Genomic DNA, 18,709 nt, shown 5'->3' on the forward strand with positions numbered 1-18,709 from the left:
TGAAGGTGAAACTGCTGCACCTGCGCATCGCTGGGGAGGCTGATCGTTATCTGTCCGACGTGGCATCACGTGTGATCGCTGTGGAGCCCACACCGAGCACGAGTCCCTGCATGAGAGGAGAAAGATGGACACCATGTCCACCCGCACATTCCAGGATCACCACAGTGCACGTGGGTTAGCATGTTTTCCCTGACAGTACACACGCGTGTGTCTCATGAAGCTGAACGCCTGTTAGTAAGCCCACGCGCAGCCTCTGCTTCCACGGCACGGCGGGGAAAGGAGCGGGTGAGATCTGTGTGTTTCTCGGGTGCTGTGGGACTTGGTTAAAGCCGCACCAGCTTTTCGTTTCCAGCCAGCCTGCAGACCAAAGCTGAGCTGAACAGGATTCCTAAAAATGATCCCGGTGTGGAAAGTTTTGGTCATGTGTGGAAGTTGTACTCATCCAGGGCTTTCAGGATGCAGCCGACACTGAGGGGAGGGGACAGGAGGCGGGGGGCTGACCGTGCTCTCGCCTCGCGCACTGCTTGAGCTCCCGTCGGGCCGAAACAGTCGCTGAGAATCCGTCTTTTCCACAGACGACTCCGCGGACTTTGCGAGTAATCCCGTGGGTTACAAAAGCGCCACGATGACTCACTTTAATAAGGGACCAGCCTACGGCCTGTCTGCTGAAGTCAAGAGCAAAGTAAGTGCTTCGGTCGCGTCTTTACTTTGTCTCACGTTTCCTTCGCTTTCAGACTTTTTGTGTGGATGCTAGAAGCCCGCGGGCCTGTCGGTGTGTCTCGCTGTGGGCCGAACACGAGAGTTTAAACAAAGGTTCGGTCCTCTTGTTTGTCTGAACGCTTGTTCCCGGCGCTCGGGAACTTTTCCCTTCGTGTCCAGCACGAAGAAAGACGCGGGGAGCGTTACTGTGACCGCAGCCGCCTCGGTGCCAAGCGCTGCTTTTACGCCTCTAAAGCGGTTTGTTGAACTTCTGATGAGATGTTGTGATGAAGATGTTTGATGACGACAAGCTAAACGGGATCTGTGGAGCAGCTGGGAGGAGCCCGGACACACTGATGCTTCCATGTTGCCTCAGATTTTAGGAGCAGACTTAGAACAGCAGTCAGTGTCGTGGCAAATATTCAGAGGAACCAAACCATCTGTTAGTTTCACGGCAAACGGTCTCCGTGGACAGTCTGTGAGGGATGGCTGAAGGATGACGCCATCAGAAACACGTACAAACGCGCACTCTCCACGAAGTTCGCGTTTCTTCTGTCTGCTCCTCACAATGCCTCCATCTGTTACTGCGTGTTCACGATGCCCCGTGAGATTTACATTACCCACGCCACGCATGACTCGCTGCATGGAGGGACTTCTGCAAACTTGGGATTTGAAAGTCCGCCAAAATGAAGTAAAGGACTTTCGAGAGCGTTGATTTGAAAACACATCTTTTGTGTAAGCATGAGAAGTTGGTGGGCACGCTGCCAGTCTGCGTGTGTGTGGACGAGTTAGTGTTTTTGGCTGTTCGTGTGCCAGGACGTTTGTTTGCCTTTGGCCTCGTCTTCTGTCCTGTCAGCAGTCTGAGATTTTAAGAACGAATGACACGCGGAACCAAAGGTAGATGTTCCCCACGTCAGCCAAAGGCTCTGTCCCTGTGGTTCTTCAGCATAACAATGATGGTCTGAAGGCAAAGAAAGATACACAGCAGGTTTCCTTTACCAAGTGGATCATCACGGCCTAGCCATAGTGGTCCGTTTGATTGACCTTTATTATTATTATGTATTTATTTTATTTTCAGTTTTTGCAGACGGGACAGACATGACTGGGGAAGATAGAAAAACACAGGGGAAGAGGGAGAAAAGGCACTTTTCACCTGGATCACCTGTTGAGAGGAAGGAAACAAGCAAAAAACGAGCAGCATAATAAACACAACAGCATCACAATAATCTAGCTGACAGTAGATATTAAATATTGAATGTTATTGTGCAGCACGCAGGACTGACAGCGCTCAATGTGCTTTGAGGTAGCAGCCAAGAAAGGTGTAGTTTGTGTCTGTGCACCCCTGTGTGCACCCCTGTGTGCACCCCTGTGTGCACCAGCACGCTTGTATTCAAAAGGTTTGTCTATGTAACGATCTGCTAATGTCTTGTGATTGACAGGCCCCTAGGTCGAGAGTATGTGCTTCTGGAACACAGAATGACAACGATTTATAAAACAGACCTATTTTTTTATTCAGGACGACCCAAAGTCGGTGACAGAGCCCAAAAACAAAGAAGGAAGATGCTCACAGACTGCAAGAGAAACGTTTTCCCATGAGCTTATTTTAATCAATATTTCGATCACCACAGTCATCTGGCTGCAGATTGAAGACACTTTTTCCCACCTGGAAGTTCCATCCGTGTTTCCCGTCTACAGCTGATAAAAACGCGACGTGGCAAAGCCAGCGTGCCAGTTTCATCCGAGGATGAACGTTAGGCTCTGTGGTGATGTCACTGCAGACGCTTCCCTACAAGCACACAACCTATGTGTGTCAGTCTTAACATGAACAAACAATTAGTCCTTGTGACCTAAATCAGTCTCCTCAGAACTTAAGCTCAGCATCTGGAGATGCAGGTGAGCATGTGAAGCTCCATCAGACTGTTTCTGATGATGGACATTATGAAAGCAGCTGCTGGTTAGCTTTGACTGTTGGTTAGCTGCTAATGCTGTTTGAGTCACATTCATGGTACAGACTGTAACCGAGTCACATGGCTCTGTGCCAAAACACAGGACATACAACAGCAGCCATAGAAACCGTAGACTTGTACGCTGCAGCTAGTCTCACGTCTGTCTGACACTCGGCGAGCATCAACTTCTGTTTGGACGGTGGACAGCTTTCTGATTTTGTGTGTTAACCTTCAGTGTAAGAAAAACGCCTCCTGGGATATCACCTGGTATACAGCTGTCACTGCTCAGCACAAACCTCAGTATCAGAGCTTCAGCAAAGGAAATGCATCAGTCAGCTTTTGTTGCTCTTCACCATGAAACAAAGAAACACAGAGTGAACATGAAGCAACTGGTTTAACGTGAGAGGAAGAAGCGTCTGTTGGTCAGTAACTCAAAAATGGGAGGCACAAATAAATGTGCCAGAGTGTCCGTCAGCATACCGAACCAGCAGTGTGGATACAGTCCAGTCACACGAGTCCTGCACTGTAGTGACGTATCAGCAACAAGTGTGTGTGCACAGCTTTTAGCTGTCGCATGTCCTCCTCCCAGAGCCTGTTTCTCTTTGTCATATCAGTGTGACCAACAACTGCCACATTACCACCTACTTAAATGATCAATTCCATCCTAATACAGAGCTGCAGCCAATACAAGGCCACCGGTGCTGCGCCGGAACGTTCCAGGTGAACTTCCAGGATTTGCTTCCTGTGAAGGATAGTAAATGATTACCTGGATCACAACACAGCAATGGGACGAATGCACTCAGCCCGACTGCCCACCTGTTCATCCAGGCGTGTGCTGACGTTAGCATTGGCAGTATCAAAGAAGCATCTGTGAAACAGGCCAGGAATCTGTGCAGGTTTTATATTAGTAAAAATTTCCCAGAGCCCAAAAATGTCTAAATATTTAAAGGGTTTTCCATCATCACAGTGGAAACGGGGAAACACTAGTGTACTTTACACAGTGTGTTTGTACAGAGGGAACGTCATATCGAAGCTCTGTGAGTTTGTTGGCTCACACACTTTTCTATGTGTGTTTCATATAGACATGAATGGATGAGAGGCTTTCTGTGTGTTACCGTTTCCTTTTTGATGACATGCTGAGAGGAACCACCACGGTTCCTTTGTGTGCTCGCATGAAAAACACGTGGAAGCTCCTGATGCCGTACGCTGCCTCAGTGGTTCCCCCTAATTTTACAAGAATATTCAACATCACTGTCAATACATTTTTCCAAAAATGTCTCTGTGTGCAAAGTGGGTTTAAAAACCTCAAACTGTGGGATACAGTGTGTCCATGATTTGGGGAACAAACTGTGGCAGGATCCGTGTTTGTGCCAAGGTCGGTATCACCGACACAATGTGTTCCTCCTGCGTCAGTGGCTGGACACGGGATCCAGTTTACTGCATTATAGAGAGTTAGACGGGGAAGTAGTGATGTTTTAGTTTTGTGAACGGTGAGTGTCGTTACATCGCCATTCTGTGGAAGCCAACAGCAACAAAAGAAGTATCCATAACTCCAAATTTCGAGTCATTTGCTCTGTCAATCAGTAATCCACGTGGAACGCGCACTCAAAACCGGGTCGCAACAACTTGGCGCTTTCGAGAGTACGTTTGCTGATAGTAACGCTAATAATTCAGCTAATAACACAAGGATTTCATCATTTGTGAAGCCAAGCTGAAAATAATCAGCAATTTGTGCATTCATGACTGTAATCCTGGTAGCTTAGCTGTAGCATTTGTAGCTGAGGGCTTCAGCTTCCGGGTAACAAGGAAATGACGCCATTCACGTAGATTACTAACTCGAAATTTTGAGAAAATAACTCAAAATTTGGAGTTATGTGGATGCTTTTTTTTTTTTTTAGTGGTGGAAACGGGCCTCCATACCATTCAGTTTGAGGGTTACAACAGAAAATTATATATTTATTGTTCTCACGTGGTGTTGGACGGGACTATTTTAACAAACGAAGGACATTTTGCCCGATAATTACTTTTATCCTCCTGTAACTGTACAAAGTGCTAACATCTCCAAAGTTTCAGGAGTAGTTAGTCGTTATAAGAAGTGTTTGTGAACTAAAAATCAAGAATGTGGGATCCTGTTTGTCCGTGATTTGGAGAGCCCAGTGCTGCTCCCCACGCAGGGGAAACTCCTTCTGTCGGCACAACAGCTGCTCTTCTAGTCTTTGGCTTGGAAGCATCTTTGACGATGCTTCAACCTCTGCTTTGCGTTTGTGTCCATTATACTAGCAGTGTTTTCTTATAAAAACCATACTGCGCCCCCCCTGCAATGGCTCTGTGCCCGCCACTTTGGGAACCACTGCACTACATCATGATTACTCTGAAAGCAGCATCGTGCACTGCTTGAAAGTAACACTCTCTCTGAAAGTTGAAGCACAGATAAAGCCTTGATCAGAGACAGGAGAATGAAGCATGTCCGACGGCAGGCCGGGCGTCCGACGGCAGGCCGGGCGTCCGACGGCAGGCCGGGCGTCGGACGGCAGGCCGGGCGTCCGACGGCAGCACATCCTAAAAACCTGTTTAAAATGGGAGAGCACCCATTTTAAACAGGTTTTTAGGATGCTGTCATATTGCCGTGTGCTCTGATAATGGTGTCGATGTAAGAACTGGATATGATTCCCTACCAAAGTTCTGGATTTTGAGTCACGTTGGTGTGAAGCCATGTTCCTTCTGAACATGTAAATATGACTTTTGTTCCCTTGTGTCAACAAAAGCAGAGCAGCAAATGGCTTCCATTGCGTAACGTGCGATCAGGAGTCCACGCTCTTATCCTGTCAGCATACATCACATTCCTGAGATTCTTCAATGCCTCGATCCAGCCGTCCGCCCGCTACTTTTCACTCGGCTCAGTTGGCAGATCGTGTTATTCCGGTCTGTTCAGTAGACGTGCTGCATAATTCATGTCGAGTACATCTCCTGAGTGTCATTGTTAGCCTGGGCTCTGATTGATCCGCTATGGAAATCTTATTTATTACGATATGTTTGATTTTATCGAGGTTTTTATACCAGATGGCCTAACCTGTCCTGTTTAGCTGGGCTCAGGAGTACACTAGCTTAGAGCCCCCTGTTGGTCTTTACCTGCTGCACATGCAGCATTAGTACAGTAGCCAATGTTGCACTGGTGCTGCAGGGTTTGAATCGTATCCAACAGCCTGCAAATTGTTAATGTAACTAGTAAAGGTTATTATGGAGTTCCACAGGGTTCTGTCTACATCATACATGCTTCTCTTAGGCAGTGTCATTAGCAAGTATAGCACGTGTTCTCACTGCAGTGCAGATGACACCCAGCTCTATCCATAAGGATGACATTGATGAATATGGCAGGGATGTTTTACAGACTTGTCAACAGTTGCAGTGAGGTTTCTTTGTTGCTTTTGTGCTGAAATACCAGAATAATAGTTTGATTATATGAGTATCAGACTCGGGTTTAGTCTGTTGCCCCAGCAGTTCTGCATGCAGAATGGAGCAGCCAGTTACATAAAAGTACAATTTTCTTCATTGTGACCAAAGAATTTTACGCTGGTCATAAAACGAAAGCAAGCATTCGACAGTTTCCAGTATTGTACCATTTATTTCACTGGTTTTCTATTACAGTGTAACGTTGTTTCCTGTTGTGTGCTCAGCACGAGTGCTGGACTGAAACCTGCTGTTTGATATCATCATGTGGAGACAGATTCCAGTGTGTTTTGAAAAAAACAAACCTGATAGTGGGCTGACAGACCAAAATAACACACACGCATGTATGTAAAAATGCATTGTTTGAAAATGAAAACTAAATATTGAGTGAAATGTCACTATGAGCATGTATTTGATGGGGAACATGAGCTGCAGTGTCTGTGACTGGAACGTGTTCGGTTTGTTGGGTTTCAAAGATAATGTTTGAACATTTGACCAACATGTTTCACACGATGGACACATTGTTGCATGTTTCCTCAGGCTGCTGGAGGGAAGTGCTGTGATCAGAGCTGTGAAATCCTAACATGATCGTTTAACACTGCAGTGTGTTGGTGTGATGAGTCAGACTGGTCTGGTTACTCAAACTGGAGTTCCTCCGTGCTGCTTTACTCTTTGTTCAGTAAAAATGTGAGACGGTAGTGACTGACAGCCTTGAAGCAGCTGTGCCTGAAACTAAAGCTGTGACACAATCTGAGGAGTTTGAAGCCCTGCAAGGTTTGAAACGTCAGTTCCACTGTGGAACCAGTTCAGAGTACATACGTGCACTGGTTTCACTGGTCGTGTTTCCAAATACATGCTGTTTGGTACTGATGACAGAAAAAACCAAACTGTCAACGGTGGGGAATCCTGGTCAGAATCAGACGGAGTCTGTTTGACTGGTTTTCTTGTGGCTTTTATCAGGAACTGGGAGAGGAGGCCGGACTGGTGGTCGGATAAAACGAGGTATCTGCAGAACTGTGATATTTTTATTTCTTTATTCTTATTGGCTTGTTCATTGTATTTATTGTAATAGTGGTGCTTAAAGTGTGTGTGTGTGTGTGTGTTTGGAAGAGAAACAGGTCAAAGCATTTCTGTATAAGTGGATTAAAATGGATGACCATGCTTCTTAATTCAGATCAAACTGAGGTTATTGTACTCGGCCCTGAAAAGCTTAGAAATATGGTATCTAACCAGATTCTTCCTCTGGATGGCATTACCTTGGCCTCCAGTAACGCTGTGAGGAACCTTGGAGTCATTTTTGACCAGGACATGTCCTTCAATGCACATATTAAACAAATATGTAAGACTGCGTTCTTCCATTTGTGCAACATCTCTAAAGTTAGAAATATCCTGTCTCAGAGTGACGCTGAAAAACTAGTTCATGCATTTATTACTTCCAGGCTGGACGACTGTAATTCATTATTATCAGGAAGTCCTAAAAACTCCCTGAAAAGCCTTCAGCTGATCCAAAATGCTGCAGCAAGAGTCCTGACAGGGACTAGAAAGAGAGAGCATATTTCTCCTGTTTTGGCTTCCTGTTAAATCCAGAATTCAAAATCCTGCTCCTCACATACAAGGTCTTAAATAATCAGGCCCCATCTTATCTTAATGACCTTGTAGTACCATATCACCCTATTAGAGCGCTTCGCTCTCGCTCTGCAGGCCTACTTGTTGTTCCTAGAGTATTTAAAAGTAGAATGGGAGGCAGAGCCTTCAGTTTTCAGGCCCCTCTTCTGTGGAACCAGCTTCCAGTTTGGATTCAGGAGACAGACACTATCTCTACTTTCAAGATTAGGCTTCAAACTTTCCTTTTTGCTAAAGCATATAGTTAGGGCTGGACCAGGTGACCCTGAATCCTCCCTTAGTTATGCTGCAATAGACGTAGGCTGCCGGGGATTCCCATGATGCATTGAGTTTTTCCTTTCCAGTCACCTTTCTCACTCACTATGTATTAATAGACCTCTCTGCATTGAATCATATCTGTTATTAACCTCTGTCTCTCTTCCACAGCATGTCTTTATCCTGTCTTCCTTCTCTCACCCCAACCAATCACAGCAGATAGCCCCGCCCCTCCCTGAGCCTGGTTCTGCCGGAGGTTTCTTCCTGTTAAAAGGGAGTTTTTCCTTCCCACTGTCGCCAAAGTGCTGCTCATAGGGGGTCATATGATTGTTGGGTTTTTCTCTGTATGTATTATTGTAGGGTCGACCTTACAATAAAAATTGCCTTGAGGTGACTGTTGTTGTGATTTGGCGCTATATAAATAAAATTGAATTGAATTGAATCATGATCTAACTGAAGACTGATGAAGCATATTCAAATCTGCCTCAGTGTTCGTGTGTAGAAATTCTAGGTTACAATAAGACAGAAAAGAAGAAAAGTTTGGGCTTTAAAATCTGAAGAGCTCAAGAAGATTTGGATTTCTGCTCAGCCTCTAACACGGGGAGAGTGCATCTTCAGATCTGAGGGTGCTCGTCGTCTCTCCAAGCTTCTTACTCCCAGCGTTAGCTCAGACTAGGTTATATTTCAGGTGATTATTATTTTGGGATTATTACTGTCTGCATTTGTTTTTGCTTTGCTAGTTTTCTTTAATAAAATATCCTTCATTAAAGAAGTCTAAACTTTTGACATTTTCGGCTTTTTAAGGGCAAAAATCTGAGTACTACTCCTCAGTAGTATAAATAACTTTTAAACTGCTGCAGTAACATGTAACAGACCCTTGAGACCTGCTGTCCAGGCCGCTAAATTTAAGCCCTTTTTGTTAGAGCTGGTAGTTTTTCTCTGCCAGTATAAAAAGCATCTGTTTGACCAAACTGAAAGTGCAGTCGTTCAGAAATGGAACCATTTTGGAACAACTGCAGGTTCCAAGATCGTGAGTTCTAACAGTTGTATGCAAGGACAAGTTCTTCGAATGCTCCCCTCTTTGCCAAGGTCGAGAGGAAGACTCAAACTGCCTTCCTCGGATTGGAGAAGGTCGGTTAGGATGTTCGGGAACAACCTGGGATCCCCCAAGTCTCTGGCATGATGTGGGACAGCAGCTTCTCTGAGTGCCAACTAAAAACTAAAACCTGCTCCTAAGTAGATGCTCTCAAGCTCGACTGAAATTTGGAGTTTTGAGGGAAACTTTTGGGGGATTTTTTTTAAAAACGTGTAATATAGCTAAACATGACAGCACTGATTAAAGAAAGGCCCCACGGATATAATCAGCCCTTATTCAGTGGACAGTTGGCCATAAAGCAGCTGTGTCCATCCAAGTCTGGGAGAGATCTTTCTTTGCATGTTTGTGCATGAGCTCTGTGCTTTTCCTGCTTCATCACAGAAGTTCAAAGAAACAGTTTTGTTATCATGTTCTGAACTTTGTCCCGTTTTTCATGGTTTTCTGTTTTAGTAACTGGACTGGGAGCCAGCCAGTTGTGTTACCACACAACACAAACACAACAGCTTGGCTGCCTGAGTGAATGTGTTAAAATAAATATGTGGAAATGGATGTTTTTAAAGGATATCAACAGTAGTTTTGGAGCAGCAAAAAGAAGTTGTTTTTCTGGATAATACATTTACAATATGATGAAACTTCCTACAAAAACAAACACTCAGAGATATTATCAGATAAAAGTCCTCCATTGTTCCTCCGTATGCTTCAGAAAAGCAGAGTCCCTGTGCTTTGGATGGGTTGTGGTCCATCTGTCCTCTGTAGCACAGGATTACCTGGTGAGATGGATTCAGTGGAGAGTGAGGCTTCCACATGTGTTTGGGGCATGAGCTGATCCCAGCAGGAGTGTTTGTTTAGTCCACATGATAGAATAGAACAAACCACAGTGATCAGCAAGGGCGCTCTATGTCCTGTTGATTCTGGAGACTTTGTGAACCACTTTAATCTGTCAGCAGTTCTTTACCAGCTGAACGGGTAACTGGATGTGTTACTCGGCATCTTAAAAACCCCAAAGCAGTAATAATTAGAAGCAAAATGCCAGTGCCTGTTCTAAATCAAACCGATAAGAAGAAAAGCCCTGCTGGCTGCTCTCCGTTACCTCCCTGACCTCTTTCTAGGAACGCCCTGTTTCAGTCTTTTACTGTGATTGATGGAGAGCCTAAGAGAAAACGACGGTTCAGGGTTAACATGTAAAAACCTTTGATGGAAAGTGTACCATGTGACAGCCCACCATTTAAAGGACAGCACAGAGAGACTCTTGGACCTCAGCAGAAGATAGTTTAAGACCACCAAGCACCTGTAAACCACAATTCTATTATTCATGACTGCAGTGTTAGTGTGTCCCTCGTGGTCTGAAAGTTACTGAGAAAAGGTTTTAAAAAAGCTGTTTCTGCTGCAAGTGGCCAAACCTCATCATTTAAGAGTGCCCAGACCCTACAGTACCCTCTGAGGCTGACCTTTGACCCTACAGGACCCTCTGAGGCTGACCTTTGACCCTACAGTACCCTGTGTGGCTGACCTTTGACCCTACAGTACCCTGTGAGGGTGAAATATTTATTTAGTTCTGTATAACCAAAGAATACACGTTATACATTGGTGAGGCTTTGGTCAGATGAAACACGACTGATGATTTTTGAAAGCTCCGATGTCTGTAGATGGTAAAGGCTCAGCATGGTCTGCTGGGCACTGGTGCTAGCAGCTGTGCTATCACAGACTCATGTGGTCATATTATTATTTGTGTTTTAATCTCTCCAGATTGCTCAAAAATATGACCCACAGAAAGAGGAGGAGCTCCGTTTCTGGATTGAAGAGGTGACCGGAATGTCTATTGGAGAGAATTTCCAGAAAGGCTTGAAGGATGGGGTCATCCTCTGCGAGTAAGTTCTGTTTGCTCTTGTGTTACTGCCGTTGTTGGGCCTCTTGATCTTTGTAATGGAGACAAAAGCAAATTCCATGTAACATTAAGTATGTTTTCTAATCGATTGAATTCAGTTTGTCACCAAACCAAGGCTCTGTTTATTGTAACACCCACATCTTTGTGGTGCGTCGGCCGGTCATGCACCCTCAGTTTCTCTAACCTGTGGACACTGAGTGGACGATCATAGTTTTTACTGCCGTTTTCATGATGTTCCTGCACAGAAGCTCAGAGACATGCAGACAAACAGGACAGATGTCAGAACAGTTTTGAAAACTGGAGAGTTTGTTGCAAAAACCCACTCTCCAAAGTCGGCATCATCAGATCCTCTTTATTTCGCCAAATCTGTGTCCACAAACATGGACTCTGACTCTGGGTCACTTTGATCTATGCATGCAAACAAAAAGTAAGAGAAAACAAGTTACACAAAGTCTAACAAACTATACAAACTGAGCACAATAGTAGCCCAATGCACATATGAATGCTATAACAGCTTATTTCACAGTGTTCATCAGAGTGACAGCCTGAGGGAAGAAAACCTAGACGGCGGTCTGAAGGCAGCAGTTTGAACAGGATGGGAGGAGTCTGCAGGCAGCTGACGATCCTCTCTGCAGACCTGATTGTCTGTTGCAGTTTTCGGGGCTGAACTGAACCAGACAGTAATTGATGTGCATGGGACAGAAGGTGTAGAAGGTGACCTCCTGTGGCAGCTTGAACTTCCTGAGTTGCTGCAGGAAGTCCTCACGCATAGACTGTGTCTGGGCCTGGTTCCTACACAGTCTATGTGTGAGGAACACTTCAGATTGCAGATTGGAACTCCTCAGATGAAAACGGGCACAGGGGAAACAACCCAGAGCTTCCCCCCCAGCTCCTCCAGTTGCAACAGAGGAAGTTTTGTTGTCTGTCTTTGGCTTCACCAAAGCTACCACGGCCATATCCCACATGCCAAAGCAACGGAGGAATGTGCTTCTTTTGACAGCAACACACAAGGAACCAGCAGTCAGTGATGGGGAATAAAGGATGCGTGAAAGCAAGAAGCAATCCTGGACTACAATAGGCACAAATATTGCTTGGATAACTTAGAGGGTGTTGGCACCTCGAGTTGTAGAAGGAAAACTAACTGATGGCTCTTTTCTCCAATCTCTTGGATGTCTTGGGATATGATGTCTTTGTCCCGCCGGAAACATCTTCACTGAAGTGGGGGAGTCCTCTACATACCTACAGTCAAAGGAGCTTGCAAAGAAAAGCGTCTGGACTTCTTTAAGTTGCTTGAAGACGTTTCACCTCTCATCCGAGAAGCTTCTTCAGTTCTAAGGTCAAATGGTGGAGAGTCCCAGATATAAACCTAGTGGGAGTTTCCCCCCACAGAGGGACAAAAGGACCCCCTGATGATCCTCTAATCGCCTGAGCCAAGGTGTGAAACTGGGTGTGGGTCCCAATCAGCCAGAGTTTCGGGTGTGTTCATTGTGAAACCTGGCCCCACCTTATCATGCGAATTCCTGAGGTCAGATGGCCCAGGATGTGAGTGGGCGTTAAGGCGTCTGGGAAGGATCTCAAAACTGGATTATAGATGACAGAGAGTTGGTGTCGTAAACCCCGCCTCTGTTCAAAGATGGTCGCTCACAGTGGACATAGATGCTTCTTTCACTCCTCTTTCAAACCATCTGTCCTCTCTGTCCAAAATGTGAACATTGGCATCCTCGAAAGAGTGACCTTTGACCTTTAGATGCAGATGGACTGCTGAGTCTTGTCCTGTGGAGGTGGCTCTTCTGTGTTGTGCCATGCGCTTGTGAAGTGGCTGTTTGGTCTCTCCAATGTAGAGGTCTGGGCATTCCTCGCTGCACTGTACAGCATACACCACATTGTTAAGTTTGTGTTTTGGCGTTTTGTCTTTCGGGTGAACCAGTTTGTGTCTGAGTGTGTTGCTGGGTCTGAAATGCACCGGGATGTCATGCTTGGAGAAAACTCTCCTGAGTTTCTCTGATACACCGGCTACATAGGGGATGACAATGTTGTTGCGTCTGTCCTTCTTTTCCTCCCTCGCTGGTGTCTGGTCTTCTTTTCTGTGCCTCTTTGCTGACTTTAAGAACGCCCATTTAGGATAGCCGCACGTTTTGAGTGCTTCATTTACATGTGTGTGTTCCTTCTTTTTTCCTTCAGGCTTAGAGGGAACATGTTCTGCCCAGTGGTGTAGGGTCCTGATTACTCCAAGTTTGTGCTCCAGGTTTCACAATGAACTCACCCGAAACTCTGGCTGATTGGGACCCACACCCAGTTTCGCACCTCGGCTCAGGCGATTAGAGGATCATCAGGGGTCCTTTTGTCCCTCTGTGGGGGGAAACTCCCACTAGGTTTATATCTGGGACTCTCCACCATTTGACCTTAGAACTGAAGAAGCTTCTCGGATGAGAGGTGAAACGTCTTCAAGTAACTTAAAGAAGTCCAGACGCTTTTCTTTGCAAGCTCATTTGACTATGATGACCTGGATGACTAATGTGTGTCGTGGGAGAGCTGGGGCACATGCTGGTGACCTCAACAACTGCAAGACACCCTTCTCCTAATTCTCAGCCACTTCTGCCATTGATCTCAAGATACAGTAGTCTGAACCAGAGTGTTCAGACTACCCCACACCCCCTAACCCACCCCACCAACGAAATGACAAGAAGGTGCAAAAGGCGCACCTCCAGGATTGGAACAGCAGCCCCTTGCACCAGGTGTAGAAAGTGTGCCTACAAAAACCACTCTACTGTGGTTAGTACATCTTGCTGCTAATGAGGATGCACACAGAAGCACACACTGGAATATGAATCTTGATCATTTTATTGGTCATCTCAGTGGTTATTTGGTCATTAAATTGCCTTTGTGGCCACTAACACACCATTTGTGATTTACTTTTTGGCCATTCATTGATACTCATTGATACTTTTAATTATTGCTACACATCTAACCTCCACCATGGTTAGAAAATAAATCAGTTTGCATGTATTATTTAGAAAAAAATGGGGATTTTATGCTTTTATCCCTATTTAAATCATTAAAATTATGTGATCTAACTGGTATTTAAAGGGTTAAAATTCTGAATTTGAATGAAATTTAGATTTTCATGAGCAGCACTGATGCTAATCTTAAAAAATCAAGTCAGAAAAAGTGGAATTTTTTCTTAATATATATGAATTTTATAGCATTTTGTAAACGTAAACAGGGGGTGTCCATTTTTGGCCACAAACAAGCTGAGAGGGAGTTTTTATGTTTTTGCTCTCCCTGCACAAAAACAACAATGCATTATAATCAATGTTGATGTGAATCAATTACATGCCCCAGACTCTACTATTAACAATACAAGAAATTTCAGTAGCAATGTAATTATATAAAATTGTGAGGTTGTCTTCCAGCTGGTGCAGTGGACAAACAAACTGGTGTTTAAAGGGTTAAAAATGTAAAAAGTAATAATTATTTTAGATTTATGAAAAGAACTGAAGTTAGTTAAAAGCTTTATGCAGAAAAAATGGCAAAAAACCATAAAAATAATAAAAACTACAGACCTACTTTTGGCCACCAACAAACTGAATGGGTCGTAACCCCAGAGGGTTCAGTGATGGTCAGGTTACTGCCACCTTAAAGGGCGTGGTCATATTTAAGGTCGTGACGCGATGTCAGTAGCACTGCTGTTTACCTGTACATTATGTCTGTGGGGTGGTTATGAATATTCTCTAATGGTTTGAACTTGATTTTGAAGAAATTCACATTTCAGGTGAATTTTGGTTTGATGGTACTTTGAGCGTTATAAAACAGGAAGTTATGTGAGTGATGCAATGTCCTCTCAAATGAAGGAAATGTGTCTGAACTGCATGATATCCGCTGCAGCAGTGGGACTAATGTGATGTTTTCTTCCCTGCGTCTCACAGACTGATTAATAAGCTGCAGCCTGGTTCAGTGAAGAAAATCAACCTTTCACAGCTCAACTGGCACAAGGTGAGCGCGACCCACAAACACTGCAGAGCTGCAGCTGAAGCACGTCACTCGTCTTATTAGTGCTCCGTCTCTTATCACTCTGTTTCCCTGATGCTCTCTGCAGCTGGAAAACCTCGGGAATTTCATAAAAGCTATCCTGGCCTACGGCCTGAAGCCCAATGACATCTTTGAGGCCAATGACCTGTTTGAAAACGGAAACATGACTCAAGTCCAGACAACACTACTCGCACTGGCTAGCATGGTGAGTGCACGCACAGCACAGAGGACGAGTGCGTCTTTCTTCTGTTATAGAACACAAAGCGCCATCAGTCTGACGAGCGTGTGTTATCTGACAGGCTAAGACTAAAGGCATTGACACAAAGATCGATATCGGAGTGAAATATGCAGACAAACAAGCTCGACACTTCGATGATGAGAAGATCAAGGCTGGCCAGTGTGTCATCGGACTGCAGGTAAATGAAGTGTGACTGTCACATGACCTGAGATGTGTCATCATTAGATTTAAACCATTTCAGTGTCTTTTGATGGAGCAGAGAAACACTCCCTGTTTAACCTGATACGTTTAAATGCCAACAGTTCCCTGTAGAGTGAAATGAGACGAACTGTGTTTGCTGAGCTCGTGTCTCTGGTTTCTCAGATGGGAACAAACAAGTGTGCGAGTCAGGCTGGAATGACTGCGTATGGAACGAGACGACATCTGTACGATCCAAAGACTCACACTGACAAACCTTATGACCAGACTACCATCAGCCTGCAGATGGGCACCAACAAAGGAGCCAGCCAGGTGAAACCCAGTCTTTACTCTCTACCATGTGTCGTGCTGTGACAGAAGTATTGGCCCACTCCCTGATCATTATCATGGTCTTTTGTTTCGCATATTGTCCACACTTGGTGTGTTTAGACAAAGATAACCTGAAGATTTCATTTCTTAAAGGAAAAGCTTTGATTTCACTCGCTACACCAGGCCAGTCCTGAAGTTTTCAAAAAGCAACACGAGAAAAGCTCAGTGAAATCAGTCTGCATTTGGGTAACAAAGCCGTTTGGGCCTCGTTCAAACCACAAATGGAGGAGACCTGGAGCAGCCCTCCCAGGAGTGGCCGACCTCCCAACATTACTCCAACAGTGTCTCGACAACATGTGAGACACTTGAGTGGAACGTGAGCCCCACATCTATACGACTTTTCACATGCTGAGTGACAGTGAGGTGTGCGGCTCAGATTCATAAATAAATGAGTTTAGCTTTTTTGGTCAACACCTGAAGAAGGAAACAGCCACTGTGGGTTTAAGACTGTCTCTTCCTCATTAACGTCTCAAAGGAGCGTCGTGCATTGAAGACCCTATCAGAAATCAGCACTGGCATCAAGCACAGAGCAGTTTGATTATGAAAGCCAGGTGATTTGATTGTGGGACTCTTGTTAGCTTTTGCTGCGTCCCTGCTAAATAGCTTAAATAAAATATCCTGCACTGTATAAAAAGTCTGACGTGTCTCCAGGAGGACGGCTGCTTAACCCGACCTGCTATTCTGTTCATCAGAGGTTAGCATGGTTGGCATCAGGACAAAACACAGTCTGAAAAATGCAATTACATACAATGAAGCTTAATTAGCCAAGCCATCATTTTAAAAAGTCACCTTTGTCTAATAATCAAACGAGTTTGATCTGAAACGTGTGCCCAGTGAAGCTCTGCGTTATTGCTCAGTGATCACTTTGAGTCCTCTCTGTGTAAATGTGTTTGTCGTGCTGATGTGCGCCATGTTTCCTGTAGGCGGGCATGCCGGCCCCCGGTACTCGCAGAGACATCTTTGATCAGAAAGTGGCCGTGCAGCCGCTGGACAACACCACCATCTCTCTGCAGATGGGCACCAACAAGGTGGCGTCTCAGAAAGGAATGAGCGTGTACGGGCTGGGCCGCCAGGTTTACGACCCCAAGTACTGCGCCCCCCCCACCGAGCCGGTCGTCCACACTAACGGCAGCCAAGGCACCGGCACCAACGGTTCCGACATCAGCGACAGTGACTATCAGGCTGAATTCCACGAGGACGAGTACCACGCCGGCTACCACCACGACTACCATTACAACGATCAGAACATCTGCTAGTCGGGCTCTCCACCTGTTAGCAGATGTGTTTTATCACTACAACAGAGCAAGTCTTTTGCTATCGCTAGTCTTTTTATTCTCTGTTATCTGAAACGTTGCTTTGTATTTCATCTTCACCTAGACTTTGATCTCAGCTCCAAAGTTTGTAAGACGTAGCATAGAATCACCACACGCACACAGTGGCAGATGCTGTTTTTAAGCTAATAGCCTCTTTTATAAAAGAAATGATGGCACACTGATGTAGAGATGCTGCTGCCGATGAATCCGATGAATCCCGCTCTTTGCATTCCTTAATGCTGCTGATCCATTCGTCGGCTCCAAGAGCACGTACCTCGTTTGGCGTTCATGCTAATGGCTAGACCGGAGTAGTCCTGAATTTCCAGCCTCCCTTTGCTCTTTGTTGTTCTGTGCCCTCTTGTTTGGCTGAGCTGTATTTATGTGCAGTGTCCCAAAGTAAAGCAGTCTGCTGTTCACAATGAAAACGACATGTTATAAATAAAGTTTTAAATCTTTAATGTTAAACCTGGACCACGCACTAATCCCAGCCTATAACATGCTTCTACTGCTAACGTGGAAATCAGGTCACGTCTGTGGAAAGAGGCTCCGAGCGTGTCAGCCTCCAATCAGCGCTCGCTCTGATTGGAGGCTGACATCAGCGCTCGTAGTTGGGGAACAGACCGTAACCACTCCCCCACACAGGTACGGTGCTAACAGGCGTCGTCTGTGACAAGAGTGTGTGACCCCAAATGTAATCATCTGTAGATCCTAATAGGAGATATTCAGAGTACCTGAATCGTATGATGGCAACAATGGACCTGTGCACGGTACTTTAACAATCAAAGCACTATTTGTATTCAGAGCCTGAATCACACACACACTCATACAGATGCTTTATTCTGTGCTGAAGTACTTTCCACCTCACGTGCATACACAGTCATCAGAGGCAATTTGGGCTTCGCCAAATTGCCCAAGAACATGTTGCATTTACGTGGGAGAAGCCAGGAATTCAACCAACAACCTCCCGATTGGTAGCACCGGCTCCCTAGCAGCAGCTGTTCCTAGCAAGGACTAAAGTACCCTCCTCTTCAGGTCCGGGTTTCATCCTATTCCCCCTGTGGCTGCTTTCTTTCACCGCACAGACACGTGTGCTAGGTTGAAGGAATAATGTGGTGTCCCTGCTGGAATGACCGATCCAGGCTTTCCAGCCTCCCTGAACTCAAAGATGTGTGTAGCTAGTCGATGTAGTGTGCAGTAGACGCTGTTAAACAGTACAGGAATGTTACTCTATTACTACTTTTTATCTGGGGAGTATATCATGTCTACATTTATGTAACAATGTAGCGTTGCAAACATGAAAGGAAGAAGTGAAAATAAACCCTGTAAATTCCAACAATGATTATCTGCAGAATCTCCTTATGTGCTGGTCAGTGTGCAGCAGCCACGCTGTTGTGTAGAGTGCTACTGGGAGCCACTCGGTCCCATATTAGTACAGAGTATGTATTTGTGCACAGGACATCTAAGCACCCACTCAGGACCAGCTCTGCAATGAAACTGTTTCCAGACACGCTCAAACTTTTAGTCTCTTGGTAGGAACTTGGCTGGACTCCTGTTATTCATAACGACCACATGGACACACGGCTTTACCCTGATTTCGTTTTGTTGAGGGAC

General features: G+C 45.2%; 1 protein-coding gene across 2 annotated transcripts; it reads left to right on the forward strand.

Annotated features, from left to right (window-relative positions):
• Positions 1-13: 13 nt before the first annotated feature.
• On the forward strand, positions 14-18,431 carry cnn3a (calponin 3, acidic a). Of its 2 annotated transcripts, none has more exons than XM_026179101.1 (7): positions 14-170; positions 10,813-10,934; positions 14,878-14,944; positions 15,048-15,185; positions 15,280-15,396; positions 15,582-15,728; positions 16,709-18,431. In XM_026179101.1, the coding sequence occupies exons 1-7, from the start codon at positions 111-113 to the stop codon at positions 17,039-17,041; spliced, it is 984 nt and encodes a 327-aa protein (XP_026034886.1). In that variant the 5' UTR covers positions 14-110; the 3' UTR covers positions 17,042-18,431. The 2 variants fall into 2 exon arrangements, with proteins under 2 accessions (XP_026034886.1, XP_026034887.1); XM_026179102.1 differs by lacking the exon at positions 14-170 and adding an exon at positions 189-682.
• Positions 18,432-18,709: the final 278 nt, after the last annotated feature.

The sequence above is a fragment of the Astatotilapia calliptera genome, chromosome 9 (assembly GCF_900246225.1).
Source record: "Astatotilapia calliptera chromosome 9, fAstCal1.2, whole genome shotgun sequence".
NCBI lineage: Eukaryota > Metazoa > Chordata > Actinopteri > Cichliformes > Cichlidae > Astatotilapia > Astatotilapia calliptera.